At 38.4% G+C, this 23829-nt stretch overlaps 1 protein-coding gene across 9 annotated transcripts; it reads left to right on the forward strand.

The window, feature by feature from the left end:
* The first annotated feature begins 32 nt into the window (after positions 1–32).
* Positions 33–22046, forward strand: TTC19 (tetratricopeptide repeat domain 19). Of its 9 annotated transcripts, XR_010024600.1 has the most exons (11): positions 33–241; positions 324–466; positions 2060–2170; positions 2616–2654; positions 3377–3433; positions 3760–3821; positions 6151–6245; positions 17785–17939; positions 19251–19413; positions 20355–20682; positions 21822–22046. XR_010024600.1 is itself a non-coding variant. In XM_063110358.1 (10 exons), exons 1-10 carry the CDS (start codon positions 58–60, stop codon positions 20513–20515), a joined length of 1170 nt encoding a protein of 389 aa, XP_062966428.1. In that variant the 5' UTR covers positions 33–57; the 3' UTR covers positions 20516–21498. The 9 variants fall into 9 exon arrangements, 8 of the variants coding, with proteins under 8 accessions (XP_062966428.1, XP_062966433.1, XP_062966429.1 ...); XM_063110358.1 differs by lacking the exon at positions 21822–22046 and having other exon boundaries at positions 20355–21498; XM_063110363.1 differs by lacking the exon at positions 21822–22046 and having other exon boundaries at positions 20417–20522.
* Positions 22047–23829: the final 1783 nt, after the last annotated feature.

The raw sequence follows: 23829 nt of genomic DNA on the forward strand, positions 1-23829 counted from the left end.
GGGGCCGGGGCGTGCCGGGCCGGCCGGCTCTGCAGTGCGCCGAGGACGCGGCGGAGCATGTACCGGTTTCTGCGGCTGATGCTGAGCCGAGGCCTGCTGCGGGCCGCGGGGCGGCGGTGCCGCGGCTGCTCGGCGCGCCTGCTCCCGGGACCGGCAGGAGGCGCGGGGCCCGAGGTGCGGGTGCCGCCGCGCCGATCCGCGCCGCACGGCCGAGGCCGGGGCCTGCTGCCGCTGCTGGCAGGTGAGGGGCGCGGGCCGGGCGGGGCCTGCTGGGTGCCGTGGGCGCGGGCCGGGCCGGGTGACCTCAGCGCCCCTTCCCGCAGCGCTCGCCTGGTTCTCGAGGCCCGCGGCGGCGGCGGCGGCGGAGGAGGAGGAGGAGGAGGAGGAGGAGGAGCAGCAGCAGGAAGCGGCCGCCGCCGAGGACGCGGCCGAGGCCGAGATCATCCGGCTGCTGAAGCGAGCCAAGGTGAGGCGGCCCCGGCCGAGCGCTGCGGCCTGGTCGGTGCGCACTGCTCTGTCCATGTGGACGGAGGCTCCCAGGGTGCAGTTGCCTAGCACTGGACGGGCCATCGGGGCGGCTGGAGTGCATCCGGGCCGGTCCGACTCTAAAGCCTGCAGTAAAACCGCTGCAGTCTCACGTGCAGATGAGGATGGCATCCGGGCACCGCTCTTTTATCCAGACAGAATAACGGCAGTTTTGTAGGGACCAGCTAAGCTGAAATGGCATAATTTTGCACATACGTAGCGTCCTGAAAATACAATTTAGTGTTGGTTATGCGATTTGGTACTTTTCTTTCTAAATTCTTTTCTCCACATCCTTTTTTATTTTATCTTCTTCTCCCCTCCTCCCCAGGTTATCTCATCTCTTCCACTGGGCTAAATACTGACTCGAAGCCAACAACATCCAAATTTGTATTTCGAGACTGCAGTACGCTAGTGACGTGCCATCTCCACTCACCTCTCCCTGAGACTTAGCATGCCCAAAACTTAAACTCTTGATCTTAATTAAGTGCCTCCCCAACACATTCTTTCATCATTTTTCTCCATCAGTTTCTCTGCCTAGAAACCTCATAATCATTCTTAAAACTTGTACCTTACTTTTGCCTCCCAATACACTTTACAGTCCAGTAACAATTCCTTTTGCTACCAAATCCAAAATATTTCTCAGATCTGCACCCTTTTCACTATCTCTGCTTCTGTCATCATCCTAGTGCAAACCATCTCTACCCCTGCCTGTAATCTGGTAGTATTTCCCTCCTGCCTGCCCCTTACAATCCGTGCTCCATGCAGCAACCAGAGTGATTTTTTTTTTTTTTTAATGTGGATCATATCACCGCCTTGCATGAAAACTTTGAATGACTTCCCACTGCATTTATGATAAAATCCAAGCTCCTTGCCATGGCCTTGAATGATCGAAACCAGCCCACCCATTTGGCAATCTTCCCCTGGCTCACCATGCTCCTTTCACATCTGTCTCCTTGCATTTCTTCTGAGGAGCCATTCTGCTCAGCCTGTAGGGCTTCACTCGTTCTCTACTCTGTTTGGGTCATTCCTCCCCCCAATTCCTTATTTGGTTGACTCATCTCATCCTTCCCACCTCCGTTTAACTGTCACTTCCATGGAAGGCTTCCCTGACTCCCATTTAAAGGAGACCCCTTCACTCCTTTCCATTGATCATCTTCATAGCTCATTATTCGCTGTAATTGAGCTTACTTGTTCTACATGGTCACCTCCAGCCTGCAGGAAGAAAGAGAGGATGGAGGGCAAGTAGCTTCTTTATAAAATGTTATGTAAAGATTGCTCACATTCCTTCTCCCTGCATCCATTGGCCAAAACTTCATCATATGGCCACACCTAGCTGTAAGGGAAGTAGACCTCCCTGTCACCTCTGTAGACATAATACCTGGTGCACAGAAGGAATTCAGTAAATATCTGAGGAATGAATGAATGGTTTCTATGTATTGGGATGTAAACTCATATCCACTTTTGCCTGGTAGCACATGCATCCATATTCTTTATATTTAAATGTTTTATCATTTTCTTTGTCTTCTCTTTTCAGTTGAGCATTATGAAAGATGAGCCAGAAGAAGCTGAGCTAATTTTGCATGATGCTCTTCGTCTTGCCTATCAGAGCAATAACAAGAAGGCCATCACTTACACTTATGATTTGGTAACTCTTCTAACCAATCTGAACTTCTGATGAGGAAGAGTGGGTGCAAGGGAGGGGTTGTTAGTTCTCTTGATTTATATTCCTGACCTTCAGGATGTACTAAATCTCTCTCTTTTTTTTTTTTTAACTAAGTTTTGTTTGGTTTCAACTTTTTTACCCTTGGGGTTGATACTTCTCAATTCCAGACCAAAATGAAACAAATATTGGCATTTGTCTTCAGTGGTGAGTGGACCTAGATTTTGTTTGTCATCAGCAAAGTATATAAAAGTACTAACTTCTCATATCATTGCTGTACTGCTGTACTGTGCTTCTAGCAGATTGATTGTGACATACTTTTCACTTTGACTTTATTTAGAGAGTGAAAGCAAAGAGAATCTTTAAAAGTTTTGAAGTAAGTAGGAACACAGTGCTCTAAACTGAAAAACAATTTGCAATTTGCTTTCAGATGGCCAACTTAGCATTTATACGGGGTCAGCTTGAAAATGTAAGTAAATCACTTTGTATAATATCTTGAATTTGTGAAAGACTAGCCTCAAAGGAACAATAATAGTAAGGAAACAGGTTAAGCTGCTGAAACAAACAGACCCCAAAATATAGTGACTCAAGCAAGAGAGAGGTGTATTTCTCTTTAATGCATTAGCCCAGAGGTAGGTGCCTCTGCTCTCTGGTCCAGTAGCTCAGGTTCCTTCTAAGATATGTTCTCATCTCCATGGGTGAGCTGCCTTGCTCCAGCCTGCAGGAAGGGAGAAGGAGAGGATGGAAGGCAAGCAGCTTACTTATATAATATGCTTTGAAAGTTGTTCTCACTCCTTCTGCCTGCAGCTCTTGGCCAAAACTTCATCATATGACTGCATCTAGCTGCAAGGGAGGCCAATGTGCTAAAAATTGAGGAGATTCTGTAACTAAAAAAGTGGGGATTGAGAGTGAATATTAGGGAACAGTTTGCAGCCTCTGCCACAGTGGGTTTGGATGAGTTTATCTCTGAAGTTGGTTTCTACTCATTACAGAGCAGTTTAAGGTATATAGAAGATGTGCTTTCCTGATATTTTGATGTTTTCCCTTCACAAGGGTACTTTTCTCTCTCTGTGTGAGTGTATGCGTATGAGTGTTTTACAAGGAATGATGCATCAGACTGGTACTGAGAATTCAGGGTCATATAGATAGTGGGGCCCAAGTGAAAGAAAAATCTTTTCCTTATGGTTTTAGGCAGAAGAACTTTTTAAAGCGACAATGAGTTACCTGCTTGGTGGGGGAATGAAGCAGGTAAGGACATTGCCTAGTACTGTCCCCTCAGTGAAATAGTTTTCAAAATAGTCTTGTTTCTTGAAAACTCCTCCCAGCCTCCAACATGTGCTTCGGATAAAAAAGGTGGATCCCCCCCCCCCCCCAGATCTGTATAAAAATTGCCATTTTTTCACCAGTGCAAAAGCACAGTGTGGAATTCACCTGAGGAATTCACAGTTGGCTAATTTCTTTAAAAGAATAAAGACTTTGGCTTTGAGGCCAAAGTCATTCTAGAAGTTGATCTGAAATATTCCATGAGAAAAATTTACTTGTTATGAATTTCTTTCATTTCTTTCTCCCATCAGGAAGACAATGCAATAATTGAAATCTCCCTAAAGCTGGCCAGTATCTATGCTGCTCAGAATAGGTAAGTATAGTCAGCATCTAGGTGTGGCAGCAACCAGGAAGTCGGGTTATGGGCAGAAAACTTTGACCCTGTGAGTGTTATATAATCTTCATGTACCTCCTAGTTATCTGGGTCTCCAAAATATTGGGTGTCACACTCAAAAGGTATTCCATCCCTGGGCTAGTCAGTTGTTAGTTAGAGCATGGTCCCTGTACTGCTCCCCTCCGACCCCCCAAAAAAGGCATTCCATCCCTCATCTTTGAAATCTTTAGCCTTTTCCAGTTTTGCCTCTGCTGTTTCCATTAGCCTGCTTGAGTGGGGTGCACAGCCCTTATACCTCTGGCTGTGCTGTGACAAGCTAATCAAGTTTTCTGTTCCTGCTTGAAGTGGGAAGGGAAGTTAGAGTTAGAACTTCAGCTCTTCCTAAAAGAGGGGGAGCAGTGTAAAAGCTGCTGGGGATAATATGCTTGAAAAAGTCATTTTGCTAATATAAGTATCAGTAAAAGAGGAAGTGAGGTCTAAGGTTATATGGTGAGAGAATTGCCATGGGTGTTATCTCAGGGGTTTATTCAGTAGTTAGTGTTTTTAGAGCATGTAGAGATGGTTGTAGCTAGGTTTTAGGAAGGAGAAATATCTAGGAGTAGCAGGGAGACATTTGCATAAGTAGGACAGGATGTAGGCTCTAATTTTAAGTTAGTAGAAGAGTCTAAATTTTTACAAAGAAGAAAAAGTCTACCAGCAACATGGGAAGACTTTAGAAAACAATTTAGATGTGTAACAAAGGCCAGGGACACTGATGAGTGAGTGCCTTTCATCCCCTGTCACTCTCTAGGTGGAATTCAAAGATGCACACCTAGAGTGTAAGCAGAGAACTCCTCTAGAGAGTTATATTTTGGGGTGAATTTAGGTGGAGACCTGAGACTAGCCTCCCTTAGGTTTTTAGTTGCTGCAGATATTGGTGCCACGGGTTTGGAGTGACTTCAAGCCTAATGCTGTGGAAAGGGTGCTCATTGAGGCCATAGGCCCTGGCACTGGTCCCTGCTGCCCTAGTCACTGCTCCTTGTTTTCTTCCCAACCTGCTTAGTCTCCCTGTATTTTGACTGGACACTAGATAGGCTAGAGCTTCTGAGGGCCTTTGACTTCAAGTCTTTTGAGGAGCTTTGAGCTTGTCCTGTGCTATTGTACACTGCAGCTAGGTCAGTCTTCCTTGAAGTGGTAACAAACAGTACTAGATGTTGATGGGGTATGAACTCCTGGGGTAAGAAGCCTAAAGCTAATAAGTACTGGAGAGTAAGACAAATTCATAGTTTTGTAGAGGTGAAAGCTTGGGTAATAGCCACTAATAATTAGCCTTGAAGTTCCTCTGCACTCTGTGCTTTCCATTTTGTTTTATTAAGAGAAGCATGAGACCAGAAAAGATATGGCCAGATCCTGAAGCTTAGGAAGGGTGATGTGAGTTAGGAGGGAGTTGTTTGAGGACCGCTTGCTCTGACTGGAAGCATCTTGTGGGCAGCCTCCCCCTGCCCTGTGTTCTGGTTGCAGAGGGTCCCTCCTGCCAAAGTTTGGGTCTGGGGAATGAAGGGGACACTTTGGTTCTGAGAACAGAGCAGATTAGTTGGGTCATCAGTTCTCCCCTGGCAAAGCATTCCAAGAGAAGAGATGAGCTCTTAGTACCACTTCTGGAAAGAAACTAGAGCCAAAACGGAAGAGCAAGAACCAAAGCTGAGCTCCTAGATGGAGAAAGAATTTATGTCGTGTTCCTCTGCAGCTCTTAAAAGAAATTAGCAGTGTCAGTCTGCCTGCTTGGGTGTCCTGTCCAGTTGACTGAAAGTGCAGGGCTACAGAGTCGGGCTAAATGCCTTCTAATGCCATAGCTGGGAGGTCTACTTCTGTAAAAGAAGCTTTTGTCAAAGACCTACAGCTTGGAAGAAGTATAAAGCAACTAAAGCTCCCCAGAAGCTGCATGAGGTCAACAGTTGGAATCCTCAGTGTGGGGTGGCCCGAGCCTCCGTTCAGGCTTGTATTACTTTGAACAGGTGTAAGACTTTCACACAGGGAGAAACTGACTCACTTGAGACTGTTAGTGGGAGATGATGAAGATTGCTATTTATGTCAGTTATTACACTTACGGCACCATTCCTAGTTTTTCATGTCTTAAGTTGCATTAAAAGGATGATTAGGGATAAAAACCCACAAACTTCTGAGAAATGGCATATTGACACCCCTTACAGACTTTAAGTAAAATTTCCTCTTCCCATTTTTCACTTTTACTGATAATGCTCAAACCTAAACTGGAAAAATGAGGAGTTTGTGAAAAGATAAATGGCAATTACTCATCTTTGCTTTACAGGCAGGAATTTGCTCTTGCTGGCTATGAATTCTGCATTTCAACTCTAGAGGAAAAGATTGAAAGAGAAAAGGAATTAACAGAAGACATTATGTCAGGTAGGAAACCTGACTTTTTCTCAATATTGCCTTTTCTCTGCAAGGGGCTTTACTGTTAACATTTTGAGAAAGGGAAAGCTATCTGAATTGGGGGAGGGAAAGTTATCCATTTTTGAAAATAAGTGGCTGTTTTTAAGGACTCAGAGTTTAGAATAAGAGGTTTTGTTTAAATGACTTGACCACTGTTTTGGTCAAGTTTCCTTTTTTTTTTTTTGCTTAACCCCCTTGGTTTCATGTTCATGATTTATCTATTAACTTTCAGTTATGTATGACAGGACTTCAGAAAGTTCTAGAAAAATAGAATTAAAAGGTAATACTAATCTTTCTATGAACTTTTTGAAGTATACTTGTCTCACCTTTGAAAAATTGGAGCAGGAAGGGAAGGTCTTTCTCTTATCTCTTAGTTCAGCTACCAGAAAAATGTTAATTATTCCCTTTTGGTCCTAGACATACAGCAAGTTGAGAAAGAAGCTCATGTTTTTGCATTTCATCCTCACTGTGGAGACTAGGAACAAAATGGGATGGGCAGGAAGTTGTAGCTCTCAACCATTTGGGTTTCTCAGTTTGGCTTGAAGTATTGGAAATTTTCAGATTTGACCTTCATTCAGTAACTCATTTCACGTTTACTCTATGCCAAGGGCTGCCAAGATGCTAGGGATACAGTGGTCAACTCTATTGTCCCTAAAGTAATACATCTGGAAAGAGCTGTCTTTACCCACTTGTCTTCATGTATGTGTTCAATCCAGAATGGTAGATCTACATGGTAGTCCATTCTTCTGTTACTGGACATCAAGATAGTGTTCAGATCTGTTTCTGTAGAGTAGATTCTTACAACTGAAATTTCTGGGTCAAAAGTAGCACATTTTAAGGTTGTTGATGAATATTGCCAAATTGCTCTTGAAAGGACTGTGTTAATTTACATCTCTTAGTTCTGCTACTTATTTACTTTGTGACTTTGGTCAAATTAGTTAATCGTTATGTACTTTTGATTCTCAGTATGAGATTAAGAGTAATTACTCTCATAGGACCTTTAGGAGGACTCAATGAGTTAACATATATATAAAGCACTTAGAACAATGCCTAATCCATAGTAGCTGCTCAAACGTGTTAACTATTATTAGTTTTTATTATTATGATAAGGCTGTGTGCCCCTTCTCCCCAAAACTCATTGATTTTCATAACCTTTGTCAGGTTGATGATACAGCATTTCTTTGTTAAACAGTGAAATTTATCATTTTATTGATCTTTGTCTCTGGGGTCATCCCCCCCATCCCCCCTTGCCTTATTTGTGTTTATAAAGTGGTTGTTTTCTTTTTATACATAAAAAGGAATGTGAAACTAACTTTTGTATACTTTAAAGAATTATGAGAAAAGGCAATGACCCAGCATTACCAGCACCTTTGAGGATGTGTGTGTGCCTGTCCCAGTCCCATTCCCCTTCCTACCTGAGATACTACTCTCCTGAATTTTGTCTGTCATTCATTTGCTTTTCTTTAGTTTTACCTTGGTATTCCTTAAGATTTGTTTAGTTTTTGCATGTTCCTTTTTAAAATTTATATTAATGAATCATACAGTATGTATTCAATTTAGGGCATCTTTATGACTTGCTTGAAGTCTATAATTTTTTTGGAATTAGATCTGAATTCATTTATGTTTTCTTTGTTTTTATTAATTTTAATAAATATTAATTGAGTAGTTATTCTGTGCCAGGTATTTTTCTAGGGTTTGAATAGCTGCAAGTAAAGCAAAATCCCTGCTCTTCTGGAGTTTAATGCTTAGAAAGATGTTTTCCAACACTGAAATCAGATAACTAGTCACCCATATTCCCTTCTAAGTTTTTTTGTTTTCTTTTTTATTTCTAAACATTTTTAACATTTAATTTATTAATATATCTGGAATGTATTTTGATGTGAAGTTGGTAACTATTTCCTTGAAGACATTTATCAAGCATCATGTACTAATTAGTGTATACTTGGGTTTCTTTTAGGGTTTTCCATTCTGATTTACTCATCTGATGAATCTTATGACATTGAATTATATGAGTTACATGTGGTACAGCCCACACATGCTTCTTTTGCAAAACTTCTTCCCATTTTTCAGTCAATTTTCCCACGCATTTTAGGTATTTTTCAAGTGAATTTTAGAATCATTTTGCCAAGTACCCAGAGTGCTTTTGAGATTGAATTATTGGATTTGCATTGTATTAATAAATTAGTTTGACGAGATTGCCATCTGAATAAATTAGCATATCTTTGACTACAAGTAGCAGAAAATGTCCACTGAATTAAATTAAACAGTAAGGACATGGGCCGAGCCTGTGGCGCACTCGGGAGGGTGCGGCGCTGGGAGCGCGGCGACGCTCCCAGCGGCCGTGGGTTCGGATCCCATATAGGAATGGCCGGTGCACTCACTGGCTGAGTGCTGGTCACAAAAAAGAAAAAAAAAAATCAGTAAGGACACATTATCTCATGTGCAGTTCAGCAGTAGGGAGCAGGCTGTTTAGTTAGTTGATACGTGGTTCACTGAAATCATGAATGATTGATTGGTTTCCTTCCACTGGCTTTCTCTTCATGCTCCCTTGTGGTTGAAAAATGACTATAGCAATTTCCAGGAATCTCAGCCAGAAATGATACTGTCCAGAGGAAAAGACTTATTTGATATTTCTCTTAGGATCAAGGTAAATCTTTCCTGAAAGTCCCCAAGTAGATGTATCTCCTTAACTTCTCATTGGCTGGGATTGGGTCACCTACCATTTCTAACCCAGTCCTTGGCAAGAGAAATGGGATTGCCATGGTTGGTTAAAACTGATCAATATCCATTCCTAACTGAGGCTGGGAGTCCCCTCTGCCTGAGTCATGTGAGAAGAGAATGGATACTGAGACAAGTAGCTGCTCTGCTAGCAAAGAAAGATCTTTGAAATACTGAGTCTTCTCACTGAGGAACAGGGTATGGCCCCTGTTTGTAGTTTTCTTTGTATAGACAGGACAGCTATTTTATTAAATGTGATTCTAACTGGCCACTTTATTCAACTATTTACTTTTCAGTTATATTCACATTATTTCCAGAGTTATAGTTACACATTTGGGAAATCATGACAGTTGCTTCTTTTCAGATATAGTTCTTTCTCTCTCCCCCCATTTGTTAAATTTAGTTCATTGGCTGTAACTTCAGAACATTAAATGATAGTGGTGGTAGGCAACTTAGTCTTACATCTAATTTGGTACCAAACTATATGAATAGATTCATCATATATCTAGAGCAAACCAGACTTGCTTGTAGGCTGGTTAATAATTTGGTATACTGCTGGATAGTATTTAATGCCGATTATTTTATTTAAAACTTTTGCATTTATTCCCTATGTGAGATCCATAATTTATTTTAGTTTATGTGTCATCACAGGATTGTATTTATGTGATAAAATGAATTGGGATGCTTTCTGTATTTTGTGTTCTGAATAGGTATGGAACATTGAAATTTGGAGAATCTATGATATCATATGGGCCAGATCTCCTTAGAGTTAATTCAGTGGAAACTTTCTCTTCATCTTGATTAGTCATGTATTTAAGTTTCTTCCATTTTCTTGATTTAATTTCAGTACCTAGGACAAGGCCAAGCACACAGTAAGCATTAATAAATATCTGTTGAATAAATGAACATAGGTGAAAGAATTTTAGACACCTGTTATTTTCCTGGAATAAACTTTCTTAAAGAATTATATTTTCAAAGCATAATATATAATATTCTTCTATGTATCTGAGATCATATTCTTTTTCAAGTTTTTAATTTTATGGATTTCTTTAAATTAGTGAAAGATTTTTCACACTGATTCCTTCCTCTTCCTTTCCTTGAAAGTTTCATCCATTTTCATATTCTTAAGTAATCAAAACATTTATGGAAAGGTGAAGTACTTTTGGTGGCATAATATTTAGTTTCATGAGTGCTTGAAGTCTGGAGCCTGAGTTTAAACCCTGGTTCTGCCACCTATTAGCAGTGTTACTTTGTACAAATTATGTAACTTCTCTGTTGTGTTTCTTCATTAGTAAAATGAAAATAGTAGAACCTACTTCATAGAGTTATGAAAATTAAATGCTCTAAGACTGACTAGTATTCATTAAGCACTATATAATATTGTGTGGAATGTAATATATTTAATAACCTATTAAATGATTTGGCTCCCATATTATGTTTACCACTCTCGATTTATGAAGGATCTTCCTAGCCATTGTATTCATAGCTTCTCTTTGACTTTTGTCTAATTTGTTGATCTTTTTGAGGAGCTAACTTTTAGTTTTATTTTCTCTTTCACATATTTCCACTCAAATCTTTGTTATATCTCTTCAGCTTGCTTTTGGTTTATTTTGCTCTTTTTTCTAGTTTCTTAGGTGGAAGGATTAGGTTATTGATTTAAGATTTTTCTTCTTTTTTAACATAGGCATTTACAACTAAAAGCTTTAGGTGCATCTCATAAATTTTGGTATGCTATGTTTTCATTTTCATGTATCTCAAAGTGTTTTCTAATTTTTCTCACGATCTTCTTTTTGACCCTTTGGATATTTAGGAGTGTTTTGATTAAATTCCATACATTTGTGAATTTCCCATATTTCCTTCTGCTGTTGATTTCTTTTCTTTCTTTCTTTCTTTCTTTATTTTAAAAGATGACTGGTAACGGGATCTTAACCCTTGATTTGGTGTTGTCAGCACCACGCTCTCCCAAGTGAGCCACAGGCCGGCCCTCTGTTGTTGATTTCTAATTTCATTCCATTGTGGTCGAAGAACATACTTTGTATGATTTCAGTCCTTTTAAATTTATTGAGACTTGTTTTATGGCCTTGCATAGGGTTTATTTTGGAGAATGCTGCATGTGCATTTGAGAAGAATGTGTATTTTGTTGTTGTTGGGTTGAATTTTCTATGTGTCTGTTAGGTCTAGTTGGTTTACAGTGTTGCTAAAGACTTTATCCTTATTGATTTTGTCTAGTTGTTCTAGATAAAATTTTTTGTGATCTTTTTTCTTTATATGTATTTCTATGCTCTGCTTCAACAGTTTCAGATATATATCTTTATCGTGAATCATCCTTTCATCAGAAAAATGATTTTTTTCCTATTTACGGTATTTATCACAAACTATAGATTTACATTATCTACTATATCTTACACTTAAACTTTTCCAAATCACTTTTAAGTGTCTTTTGTAGAAGACTGTGGTTGTATTCTTTTAAACCCGAGTATCCGTGTCTTGTGACAGAGAATATTAAAACCTTTTTACAGTTAGTATTGAAAATGATAATTGGTCTGATTTTTGCAATTTAAAAAATGTTTTCCATTTTTGTTATTTCCTTTGTTTTCAGTCCCTCTTATAGGGATTTTTTCCTTACCAATCTCCATTTATATTTTGGAGGGAAGGCATATGGATGATTTTCACTTCTATAAGGTGTAACATAAAATTTTTTTCAAGACATTTGACTCATTTAAGGAAAATAATTTCTATTTTCAGTTTTTTCTGTAAGATGAGATAAGTACAATTTAACATTTTCCTGCCTTTCCCTTTTCCCCTCTTTTTTTATCTCTATGATCTGGAATTTTAGACTTAGTGGAATTTATTCAGAGGAGAATTTTGAAGACAACTTATCTGCCTTGTTTTGTAGGTAGCCTATTTTCTCCTGCCTGGATGTGCTTTGTAGGAGGCAGAGGTTGTATCAGTATAAGGTTAGGGAGTTGTCTCTTTACGAAAATTGCCTGGTCCATGGTGAACCTTCATTTTAAGATCTAGTTCTCTTGAGCTTCTGTAGTACATATTTGATTATTGCTTCTGTTCCACTTGCTCTGGACTCTTATTCAGGAATGTCACTTATCTGTGTTTTCTTTCCTTCACATTTATCCTCTTTTCCCTGTTATCTTGTCTATATGTCAGGAATTTGTTTAGTTTGCACTCCACATTACTGATTTATTATTCAGAAAGCAAAGTTCTATGCTTTTCTTCTGATTTTTTGTTAAAATAAGAGATTTCAAACAAAGTGTTGAGAATTTAACAAATACCTGTATATCTTCCCCTCAGCTTTGTGAAATTTCAGTATTTTACCATATTTACCTAAGATTCTTTTTTTTTTTTTTTTTTTAGGAATATGGAAAATAACCTGTTATTTATTTTAAGTTTTATTTTGTCGATATACAATGTGGTTGATTATTGTGGCCCATTACTGAATCCTCCCTCCCCCCTCCCACCCAACAATGTCCTTTCTGTTTGCTTGTCGTATCAACTTCAAGGATTGTAGCTGTTATGTCTTCTTCCCCCCCCCAGTTTTGTGTGTGTGTGTGTGTGTGTGTGTGTGTGTGTGTGTGTGTGTGTGTGAATTTATTTATTTATTTTTAGCTCCCACCAAGATAAGTTTAACCCCGTGTACCCCTCCTTGCCTAGGTGTAACTACGATCCTGCATTTGGTCTTGTTCACTTATTTATTACGCTTGTAATTATATATTGTTTATTGTATATAAACAATTGGGCTAATATGTTTTTAAACCTTATAGGAATGGCATTATACTGTACAATTGTTTTGGTAATTTGCTTTTTTCACTCAGTGTTATGTTGTTGAGATTTATCCATGTTGGTAGTTAAAGCAGTTTTCTTAGCACAGAAGCCCTGTTTGCTCGCCATACTGCTTGTCTGCTGTGTTACATCTGTCCAGAAGGGGCGACTTCCTGTAATTAGTCCACTGGGGTGTGTGGTGAGGGTTAGGCTGAGCCTTTTTCTGTTCTCAGTGATACAGGCTAGAGGTGGCCTCGACTAGCCCTGACTGGTTCATTCACTACAACTGTGGTACAGTACTACACTATATGAATGTACTACAGTTCTCCTGTTGATGGACAGGTAGGGTTGTTATATATGTTTTGCTGTGAAAACATCTTCATTGAACATTCTTGGAACTGTGTGTCTGTGCACAAATGCAAGATATTCCCTAGGGTGTGTACCTAAGAGTGTAATTGCTGGGTTGTATGTACTAGATATTACTAAACTCCTTACCAAAGTGGTTTTACCAGTTTACATTTTCACTAGCAGTGTATTAGAGTTCTTGTTGCTCTGTGTATATCCTTGTTACTGATAGACTGGTGGGTATGAAAGGAATTTCAGTGTGGCTTTAATATGTGTTTCTAATAGACTATCTTTCCATGTATTTATTGGCTATTCACATTTCCTGCTCTGAAAACTGTCTCTTCATATCCTTTGCGTATTTTATTTTTTATGTTTGGCAGCTGGCCGGTATGATCCAAACCCTTGACCTTGGTGTTCCATAACACCACGCTCTAACCAATTAAGCTAACCAGCCAGCCCTTCTGTTTGCTTATTTTTTTGAGGGGCTGTCTTTTTCTTAATGATTTTTAAGAGTTCTTTATGTATTTAGGAATTTTTGTGGGTTATGTATCTTTTTGTGGCTTGTCTTTTCACTTTGGGACATTTGACATACAAAGATTAAAATTTAGGTCTTAATAGAATCTTTTGATATTTTCCTTTATAGTGTATGCTTTTTGTGTCTTGTTTAATGAAATCCTTCACTTTTCTAAGTTTAGAAAGATATTCTCTTCTAAGTATCTGGCTTTTTTACAATTATTCTTTAATTTACCTAGAATTTATTTGTTAATATGGCATGAGATACGGATATAATTCCCACCCCACCCCACCCCCATGAACCGCCAGTTGCCTGGGACTGTTTTATCAGTCCTCCTTTTCCCACTGATTTGTAGTGACATCATATGCTGAGTTTTCATAGATTCATAGGGTGATATTGTTGTTTAGTTCTGTAATTACAGTTAATTTTTAGTTTCATTATATCTTTTCCATATTTAGTTCAGTACCTTTAGGTTTTTAATTCTTTTTATTTGTTCATTTGTTCAACCATTCGGTTAGGAAATTCTTAGTGAGTGCCTGTTATGTGCCTGAGATACAGCTATAAATAAGACAAAGTAACTGCCTCATGGAGCTAAATTCCTAGTGGAGGAAAGATACATAAATGCTATCCAGTAGGTTGATATAAGTGCTATGTAGACATATTTATAAGGGAATATGTATGTAGGAAATATGTGTTATGCAGGGATTTCAGATCTAGTTTTCTGTTTAGTACAAGTTGAAGTCCTTAAATCCTGGATTACAGAGATAGGGCTTCCCACAAAACCAACAAAAACTGGACTTTTGCTGCATCTGCCCATATGCTTTTTTTCTACTTTGGGTTTTAGCTTACTCCTAATTTCTGGCCATTGGGATTTCCTACTCTTGGAAGTGCAGGTATGCATGTAAAAGGATGTTATATTTTATCTAACATTTCTAGGTGTTTGAAGCAGAAGGGTTTCAGATTATCAGTTACGTTACTGGACCCAAAAGCCTTAGGTTAGATTCTGCTTTACTCTGCACTGAAACCATTAGTGTCTTGGGAAGTGCTGATCATGATATCAGTTGACTAAAAGAGATTTGGTTTAGCAGAAATTGCAGAATCTTCCTGGAACTTGGGGAAGAAGTATCCTTAGTTTGAAAGGTTCTTGTAGATTTTCCCATTTTGTTATTGGTGGTTGGGAGTAGGGAGTTAGAGGCCAGTGCTCAAGTTTTCCTAAATTAGATGTTCTTTTACTAATGGAGCATCTTTACTCATGTTTTTAGAAATGAATGTAATTGTTTCAATACTTCATCAAATTCATTTTTAGTGTGTATCTATGTAAACTAAATTTGGTATACTGATATGTTTAATATACTGAGCCACTCTTGTATTCCTGGAGTAGATGCTGCTTGGTCATCTCCTTAGTACGTTTGAGAATTCCATTTGCTAATATTTTGAGTAAAAATTTCTGTAATCATAGACTGATTTTAGGTAGCTCATTTTTTTCTGTGATTAGAAATAATTTATGAAAAATAATTATTTATAATTAAAGTGTGAAGAAATAAATATTCCTCCCCTCAGGTTCAAATGATCCCTTGGGGGCTCTGTATAAGTGATCCAAATTTATTTCCCACTTGTTAAGGTGTCTGATTTTTTTTCTTATCCAACTTCTAGCAATTTTTATATTAATATTTCACAGAACCATGTTTGAATAAATTATTATTTAGAAAAGGAACTTTTTTGGACTTTATTAAATCTATAAAATTTTCTTATATTGGCAGTATGCTAAATCTTTTCTTATGGAGCCGCTATATTCGTTTCTAAAAGTTCTATTATAGTGTGTGTTCATTTCTCCCTTGGTCCTATTTTTAGAAAGTTTGTTTTTCAAAAAACTAATTCTTTTTTTTCTTGGCAGCTGGCTGGTACAGGGATCAAAACCCTGGACCTTGGTGTTATCAATGCCACATTCTAACCAACTGAGCGAACTGGCCAGCCTTATTTCCGTTTTTATTGTGGTCAGAATGTGCTATGAATTTAGAATGTATTTTAAAAACACTTCTTAATGAAAAAATACTATAACTAAACTTGCACCATATTAATTTTGCTTTTCTAAAAAGCTGTACTGCCTTTTCTTCTACTCTAGTTAATTGTCATTACTGATAAAGGGGTAATAATTTCCCACTAGAATTGCTTATCACTTTATTCTTGTACTTTTTTGAAGTTATGTTATTGAACATGTTTTCTAACTGTAAAATGTAAAAAGAGCACTTTTTTAAAAATATAGAAACAGTTTAAGAGAATTAATGTAAACCCCAGAAATAAGATTTAGCAGTCATTTTTGGAACATATAGTGTCCAGAATTGAAACAATCATACATTATGTTCTGGGATATTTTTGGTGTACAGTGAACATTTTTCCTTATTTTTTAAATGTTCTCAGATAACATGAATTTTAATGGCTGTATGGTATTCTGAATCTTAACAAATTTGTTACAAATTACTTACCTCTTGGGCTTCTTTATACTTCAAGGGGCAGAGATTTGTCTCATTCTTTTCATTTTTATGTGTGCCTTTCTCTTCATTATATAATCATTTATCTCAATACTGTGGTAATATTCCCTTTTAATAGAGAAATACAGTACCTTTACATGTGGTATTTATTTAGTTGGTGCCATCTTATGTGCTGCTTTTGTGTATGGGTTATATTTATCCGTAAGTTAATAAATCTTATATTTATAAAAATTTTCATGTTATATTTCTTTGAAAAAGAATTTGTAGGGCAGTCTATTTAAAACTAATCCTAATTTGATTTTTAAAAGATTATTATTGGTCTCTCATAAATAGCTAAGCAAAAGCAAATAACTTTAGATTTCTACTTGAAGCAGTTTTCTTTCACTTTCACCGTCTGATGTTATTCCAACAGCTATCCTCACCCACTACATTATTTTATTTAAACTATCTATCTATCTATCTATCTATCTATCTATCTATCTATCTATCTATCTATCTATCTATCTATCTATTTTTTAAAGATGACCGGTAAGAGGATCTTAACCCTTGGCTTGGTGTTGTCAGCACCACGTTCAGCCAGTGAGAAAACCGGCCATCCCTATGTGGGATCCGAACCCGTGGCCTTGGTGTTATCAGCACCGCACTCTCCCAAGTGAGCCATGGGCGGGCCCTTAAACTATCTCTTTAATAATTTGTCATACTGTTATTTAGTAACAGTCTTGTTTAAATTCCGTGTGCCATTTGCAAATTTTTTGAAAACTGTGAAGATCTGGAATGAGAATGGTTTGATATGAATGATAGTTGCTGGTAAATAAGCCCAACTACACATATTCAGTTGGGTGTCTAATAGTTTTGTTATATAAGATTACCTGAGGTAACCTCTTTTTCTAGTCCTTGATGTGAACATTCAATTTTCACTGAGTTGTTTGCAGACTTTCCACTTGCTCGTTGCCATTTCTACATTATTTGTATCATGTTTCAGAAGTCTTTACTTGTGCAAATTGGTATTGTTACTGTTCTCTAGACCTGTGTTCTCCAATTCTTTTCAATGTGGCTTTGGGTGTTTTAAGTTTGTTCTTTTTCAGACATTGGGTAGTTAATTCTGTAATGTGTCAAGAAGTGCTATATCATTGCAACCTTTATTATTATTCTTTGACTAATGGATTAACTGTTGTTTAAATTTGGCCTGTGACTTTCCATTTCAAGATTCTGGGTGATCTCTGGTTTCTTTTTTTTTTTTTGGTGGCTGGCTGGTACTGGGAACCAAACTCTTGACCTTGGTGTTATAAGGCTGCACTCTAACCAACTGAGCTAACTGGACAGCCTCTGGTTTCTTACTGCATTGCTTTTTTCACACGTCAAGGTTTCTCATTGGCCCTAGACTTTGTGTTGTTAACTCTTATCTTCATCTCTTTCTGCTGAATACTATTGGTGTCAAACTAGAAATAATATTTCACATTTTAATTGATGTTTAGACTCTTAATCTACTTAAAATGTGGGGGAAAGTTCCATTTTTTCCACCTGTCTGAAATATGTCATTTACTAAGTGACATGAAACATTTAGTGGGTCCCATACTGTTAGAGTATTTGTGGGTCCTGGTAAGAAAAATGAGTGCCTCTCTTCCTATGGTGCATTTGTTACATCCCAGCAATGTTCTTTCCTTCTTAGTGGAAGAGAAAGCCAGTACCCACCTCCTCTTGGGCATGTGCTTAGATGCTTGTGCTCGCTACCTTCTGTTCTCCAAGCAGCCATCACAGGCACAGAGGATGTATGAGAAAGCTCTGAAGATTTCTGAAGAAATACAAGGAGAAAGACACCCACAGGTAAGGGAGGAAAACATACAGAAGGACTAATAAACAAAGGCTTCAAAATTGATGGGGGTGAAATGCCACATTCATTATGAACAGAATCAGCAGATGGTCCTAGATGTCTCCTCTTCCTCCTCAGTCCATTCATTTTCTTGCCACCAGCCCCGACTCCCTCTCCCCTATCCCTCGTCCCAACTACTTGTTTCAAAAAGGACTTGAGACTGCTGTTCAGTTACTGGGTCTGCCCAGAACCTTCTGCATGAGTCGTGGTTTGCACAGCAGACCAGGCTTTCTCCACGGCAGGCCTAACCAGGCACCCTTGTGCTTCCTTGGCTTCAGAGTACAAAACACAGTATTTCAGAGTGGGGTCTGCAGACTCCCCTCTAGCCCCTGTTAGAATCCTATAAGGAACAGGTTAATATATGAATATCCTTGCCTCTCTTGCTCCACTGTTAGGATGTCAGGGGATGTGGGGAAAGAAGAAAGTGAAAAAGCTTTTGACCACTGACATACTATAGAATTTAAGCACAACATGCAAAACTTTGTGTTAGAACACTAAACGTGCTAATTGGATTGCTTTGTCTATGAATGCTTGCTACCTCCAACATAAGGCACAAATTTTAACTGGATTACATGTGTCCCAAGGCTAGGGTAGGTGGGTAGGGTGAGTAATATGTTTTGGAAGAAAGAGGAAGTTGAGTTATGAATTATCTCCAGGAAAGAGACTTAGGACTTATTACAGAGAGTACTTAAAGGAATATCGTGGAGGATGAACAGAAGGCAAGTATGAAATTCAAATCACCAAGTACTAGAGTCAGGGAGTTAAAGCACAGCAAGCCCGCCTCTCTTAGTACCAAAATTTTTAAATCTCTTAATGAGAACCTTCCTAAAGTAGATGACATATTTCTTCTTTTTGTTGACCCTCAGGGTTACCAGCAGGAATGACATTATACTACAGTAGGCTCCAGAGGAAATCAAACCACAGGAGGCTAGCTTCTCAAAATTGCTGAACCTTAAACGAGATCATTTTATAGCTGTGATTTTTCATTTGGTGCTTCTAATTTCATAATTAGTTGGAGTAATATCCATACTGTTCCCTAATTTCTAGATTTGTTCATTTTTCAGAGGGTTAAACTAATTTTGTCTACTCTACAGTGTTAATAACTAATACCCACAGTTTGTTAAAGGCTGGTATCCCTCACCTTCTTGTGGAATGCTAGAGAAGATGAAATCTTAAATATGTATTCACAGTTTAACAGACTCCAAATTAAAGTTCTGTGTAGGTGTGTTTTTAAAGAAAAAGCTGTCTGGTTTTTCTGTTTGTAGACCATTGTGCTGATGAGTGACCTGGCTACTACCCTGGATGCACAGGGCCACTTTGATGAGGCCTATATTTATATGAAAAGGGCATCAGACCTGGCAAGACAGATAAATCATCCTGAGCTGCACATGGTGCTCAGTAACCTAGCTGCAATTTTGATGCACAGAGGTGGGTAGCAATGGAAACTTGACTGACTTGCTTCAGGAAGGAATGTCACTGGATTTATAAATTTGTGAAGTGGTGTTTAGGGAGGGCAAGGGGCAGTGAGGAAACTCCTAAAAGGGTGGTTGAATAAGGGCAGAGAAGGATGTGTGTCAGGTTGGAGTACTGTTGTACTCAATTCACATAACTTCTGTAGTCCTGCACTAGCCTGTTTATTAACACACCAAGCTAGAGAAAATTCTGCAGTGATACTACCTTATTTCTGTAGTGCTTTACAGATTTCTAAATGTTTCTGTAGTTACAGTTTGTTTCTCACAAGGTGCTGGTGAAGCTGGTGTAACAGGGAATATCATCGTTGTGACAGACATTTCTGAGTGTCAGCACACCATGCCATAGTGCTTGGGGCTTCACTTATAATTTTCAGAAACTGGGGTGACAGCTCTCTCTTACATGTCCTACCATCAGTGAAATCCTTGGCTAATCGAGCAAGGCCCCAGGGTACACTGGACAGGGCACGGTTAGGAACCCACAGCTTACAGTGGGTTAGAATTCTGTGTCTGGCCAGGTTCTGGCCCCCCTAAGCCAGCTTGTCAAGTGAAGATGAGATGAGGCAGCACCAGCCTCGGACCTGCATCCTCATTAGTGCTTTCTCTTCAGGACCACTTTGAAAACACACATTTTCTTCTTCTTCTCCCTTCTCTCTGGGTTATTTTAGAACGATATACACAAGCAAAAGAGATCTACCAGGAAGCACTGAAGCAAGCAGAACTGAAAAGAGATGAGGTTTCTGTACAACACATCAGGGAAGAGCTGGCTGAGCTGTCAAGAAAAAGTAGACCTCTGGCTTAATTTTATCAAGCGCTAAATCCATTTTTGTTGTAGGGAGAATAATTTCCATTAACCCAGAGGAATATCAATGGCTTAAATCCTTTGTTCTTGATATTCAGGTTTCTTCAACTTAGCCTTGGTGAAGGACAAGTTGTATACACTGCCACTTTTGTTTTTAAAGGAAAAACAATTTCCACCCTCAAGTGATTACAACCTCCAAGGACTGATGTCAGCTGATGCTTTCAGTGGTAACATGGTGGTGCTGTTCACGCTGGTCTAAGTGTAATCATCATTAACATGGGCCAGTTCTCCTCTGGGGTGTGGGTGTGTGGTGATTCAGCCGGCATCTCCACCGAATGACTGTGGTCCACTGATTTGCTGCCCTGTCTTCTTTTTGTCAACATCTGGCAGTCCAGAGTACCTGTCTCATGGCAAAGGGGGACTGTGGTGAGTTGTTTTTCTTATATAATCTTATTTCATGAAGCACAGTATGGGATTTAATGCATAAAGGAGGAAAAGTGGTATCTTAGTTTGCCACCAGCATCCAGAGTGAAATTTTAAAGTGGGAATTAGGGACCTGAAAGTGTAGCAACCATTTGATTATAAACAAAAGTGAACCATATGTATCTGGTTGTATACTTGTGTAACTATTAAAAAATGTGAGTTGAGGGGAAGGAATGATATAACCTCTTGTTCGTCAGTGCTGTGTGAGCACTAGACTTCTTTTGCAATCTCTGCCACACAACTGAGTCACCTGAGGTACTCTTTTTTAAAGAGACTCATTCCTGGGCTGCACCCCAGACCTTCTGACTCGAATAGGGCACTGAGTGTCATATTTTAAAACTTCCAGGAATGTGTACTGCTGGTATAGTAGAACGACTGACCTGGATTCCAGTCCTTGCTTTTTGATTTTGGGATCTCAATGTCCTCATCTGTAAAGTGAGGAACAAATAAGATTCTTTCTTATGGAAAAGGTATTTGATCAGATGACTTTAAATGAATAGACTGCTGTGATGAAAGAGCTTTATCACACTGCCTCAAAGTATATAAATACAAGATACATAAATGGGTGTTCTTGCCTCAGCAGTCCTACAAAATAGCTATTTACTTATGGGAAAAAGACAGTTTTTGTAGGTACCACGAAGGAACACTGATATTGGTGGTATGCCTGTGGGGGTGAAGTACTGATATACTGATATTTTTGGTTCATATGTACATATTGGAAGAATCTTTTCATAATAAAATAGAGGCTATACAACAATACTGTATGTATTCCAGTAATCTTTGAGTTTCTTATAAAAAATAACTTACTGAAGAGTTAATAAAAATAAAATACTAGAAACTTGAGGTCCAAATCCTCAGGATTAAACTAAATCTAGAATTTTGTATTTTGCAGATGTAAATTTCTTCTTCCTACCTAAGCTCTTCTGTTACTTATCACCCAGCTAACTCTTAATCAAGTCTAACTTAGTTATAATATAAATCAGATTGAGTTTCAATACAACCTAGTCTTAATTTATTTTTATTTTTTAAATTAATGTCAACCACTCACCTTCCACATTGTTTTCATCTTTTCACAATTGTAGGGACTACTGAAGTTAGATTTTTCACTCCAAGAATTTTAATCCTCCGCAATGATTCAGCTCATTTCCTGCTGCTGGAAAAACTGTAAGAGTTTTCAGAAAGACAATCTCTTCGTGTAGGTGTTTTCATTAAAGTTCATTTGTACTGTTGTAAAATGAAGTAGCGAAGCAAAAGACTGACTCCCTTTATTGATTGGTCTGAATTAAAAAATGAATCGTTTAAAATAATGTAGTTTAAATTTCTAAACTGTACTGTATCACTGGAGATTTCAGGGCATACATATTTTTAAAATAGAATCACTCAACATACCAAAATTAAAGCACTATGAAATTTCCAATCATAAACATGCACTGGAAAATTGGATGTCAGAATGTGTCTATAAACAGTATTAGGAACACCTTAATTAATTCTGGGTGCTAAAAAATCATGCGTAGGGATGTAGCATCAGGCTGGATGAAATCTCAGCCTGCAAAGAATATTATGCCTTGGTTTGCAGCTTACTTCAGCAAGTCATCGGTTATTCTCAGTACTGCACTTGCCATTTTATATCATGATAAGGTGAACCTCCGCCCCTCTCAGATGGTTTGCTTCATAGGTAAACCCCAAGAGAATTGTCCTTTCATTGTTTTGAGCTAAGAAATGATGATGATACTGGATTTTACCTCCCCTCCAGGTGATGGCAGATGAAGTAGTACGCACGTGTGTTGTGATACGGATGGAGTGAGGGGTTAGTAGAGCTCACCTGGGGGGTCCTCAAGTGGAACTGCGAGAGTAACAATTTAGGCTCTAATCTGGCATGTTCTCAGAAACTATTCTGACTCAGAATAGCTTAAGACCCTCCTCAGGCCCATAGAAAAACACCATCATAATCTCTTTTTGGGTCAGTTGGTAATATATATTATTAATAAACTCTAAAATATTACCAGTACCTGAAGACAAATTTTAGCAGAAAACTATGTAGAATATTTAATCATTGTTTTTCATTCATGTTAAAATTATATATGTGTGTATATATTTATTAGAAAGATACCAACTTTCCAAGCAGTAGGAACTCTGACCACTAAGCCTGATCTAAGTTTATTTTGAGGACCTCAAGTATATAAGAATGGAACAGAGACAGCAGTAAAAGCTTTGACTTCAGACAAATGTGGGCTTATGGCCTAACTTTGTCACTTATTGAATTATACTGGCAAAATACCAAACCTTTGTCTTCAACATAAAATAGGGATTAGACACCAGTACTACAGGTAATGTGAAGGTCTTGGTCAGTGAATGATAGAGCTACCTTCTTATGAGGCTATAGAAGTGTGGGTATACGTAAGTCTGTGAAGTCTGATTTTTATTATCCTGAAAGACCTATACTTCTCCCCTTTCCAGTTATCAGTGGCGTTCTCCCCAACCTGCTATGGAAGGATGCTTAAATGCTATGATTACATTGTATGGAAAAAAAACAAAAAACAAACCCTAAAAATCCAGCAAGCAATTCTTAAAGAAGAATAAAGCTGACTCTCTGGTACCATAATTAGTTTAGAATTCAGTGTTTTAAATTATCTGTACCTTGAGAATCCATGAAAGGAAGCAAAGTGAGAGTAAGCACTGGCTCATAGAGGTGGGGAAAGACTGTGGGTTCACGGTGAAAACTTCAGAATGCACCACAAAGCAAGTCTAAAAAACTGACATACTACATACATCTCTTAACCAGTCATATATACCGAACTATAAAAGTATGTAGGTTTTTCCTTTGAAATCTGAGACACCAAGAGCCTTAAATCACAAATAATCTACTGTAGCTATGGACAGGGTAGTCAAATTTATTTCAAAACAAAAGCTTTGTTGGCTGCATCAAATGCAGGAGAAAAGGAATACTTAGGGATATGGTTAAATTACCAGTGTGCATAACAGTGAGGTATGCCTCAAATAAGCCTTTAAAACTCTAAAAACGGAACTATAACATACCCATGCAGTAATATTTTTTTTCAGTGCTACTAATGAAAAATATTAAAGCCTGCA

The sequence above is a fragment of the Cynocephalus volans genome, chromosome 10 (assembly GCF_027409185.1).
Source record: "Cynocephalus volans isolate mCynVol1 chromosome 10, mCynVol1.pri, whole genome shotgun sequence".
NCBI classification, from domain to species: Eukaryota; Metazoa; Chordata; class Mammalia; order Dermoptera; family Cynocephalidae; genus Cynocephalus; species Cynocephalus volans.

Excerpts from the sequence above, each read along its gene's own strand:
- TTC19 (XM_063110358.1), top strand. The coding sequence starts at position 58 with ATGTACCGGTTTCTGCGGCTGATGCTGAGCCGAGGCCTGCTGCGGGCC. Across the intron at positions 6,246-17,784 it reads AACAGAAGACATTATGTCAG|TGGAAGAGAAAGCCAGTACC; the intron begins GTAGGAAACCTG and ends TTTCCTTCTTAG. Across the intron at positions 17,940-19,250 it reads AAGGAGAAAGACACCCACAG|ACCATTGTGCTGATGAGTGA; the intron begins GTAAGGGAGGAA and ends TTCTGTTTGTAG.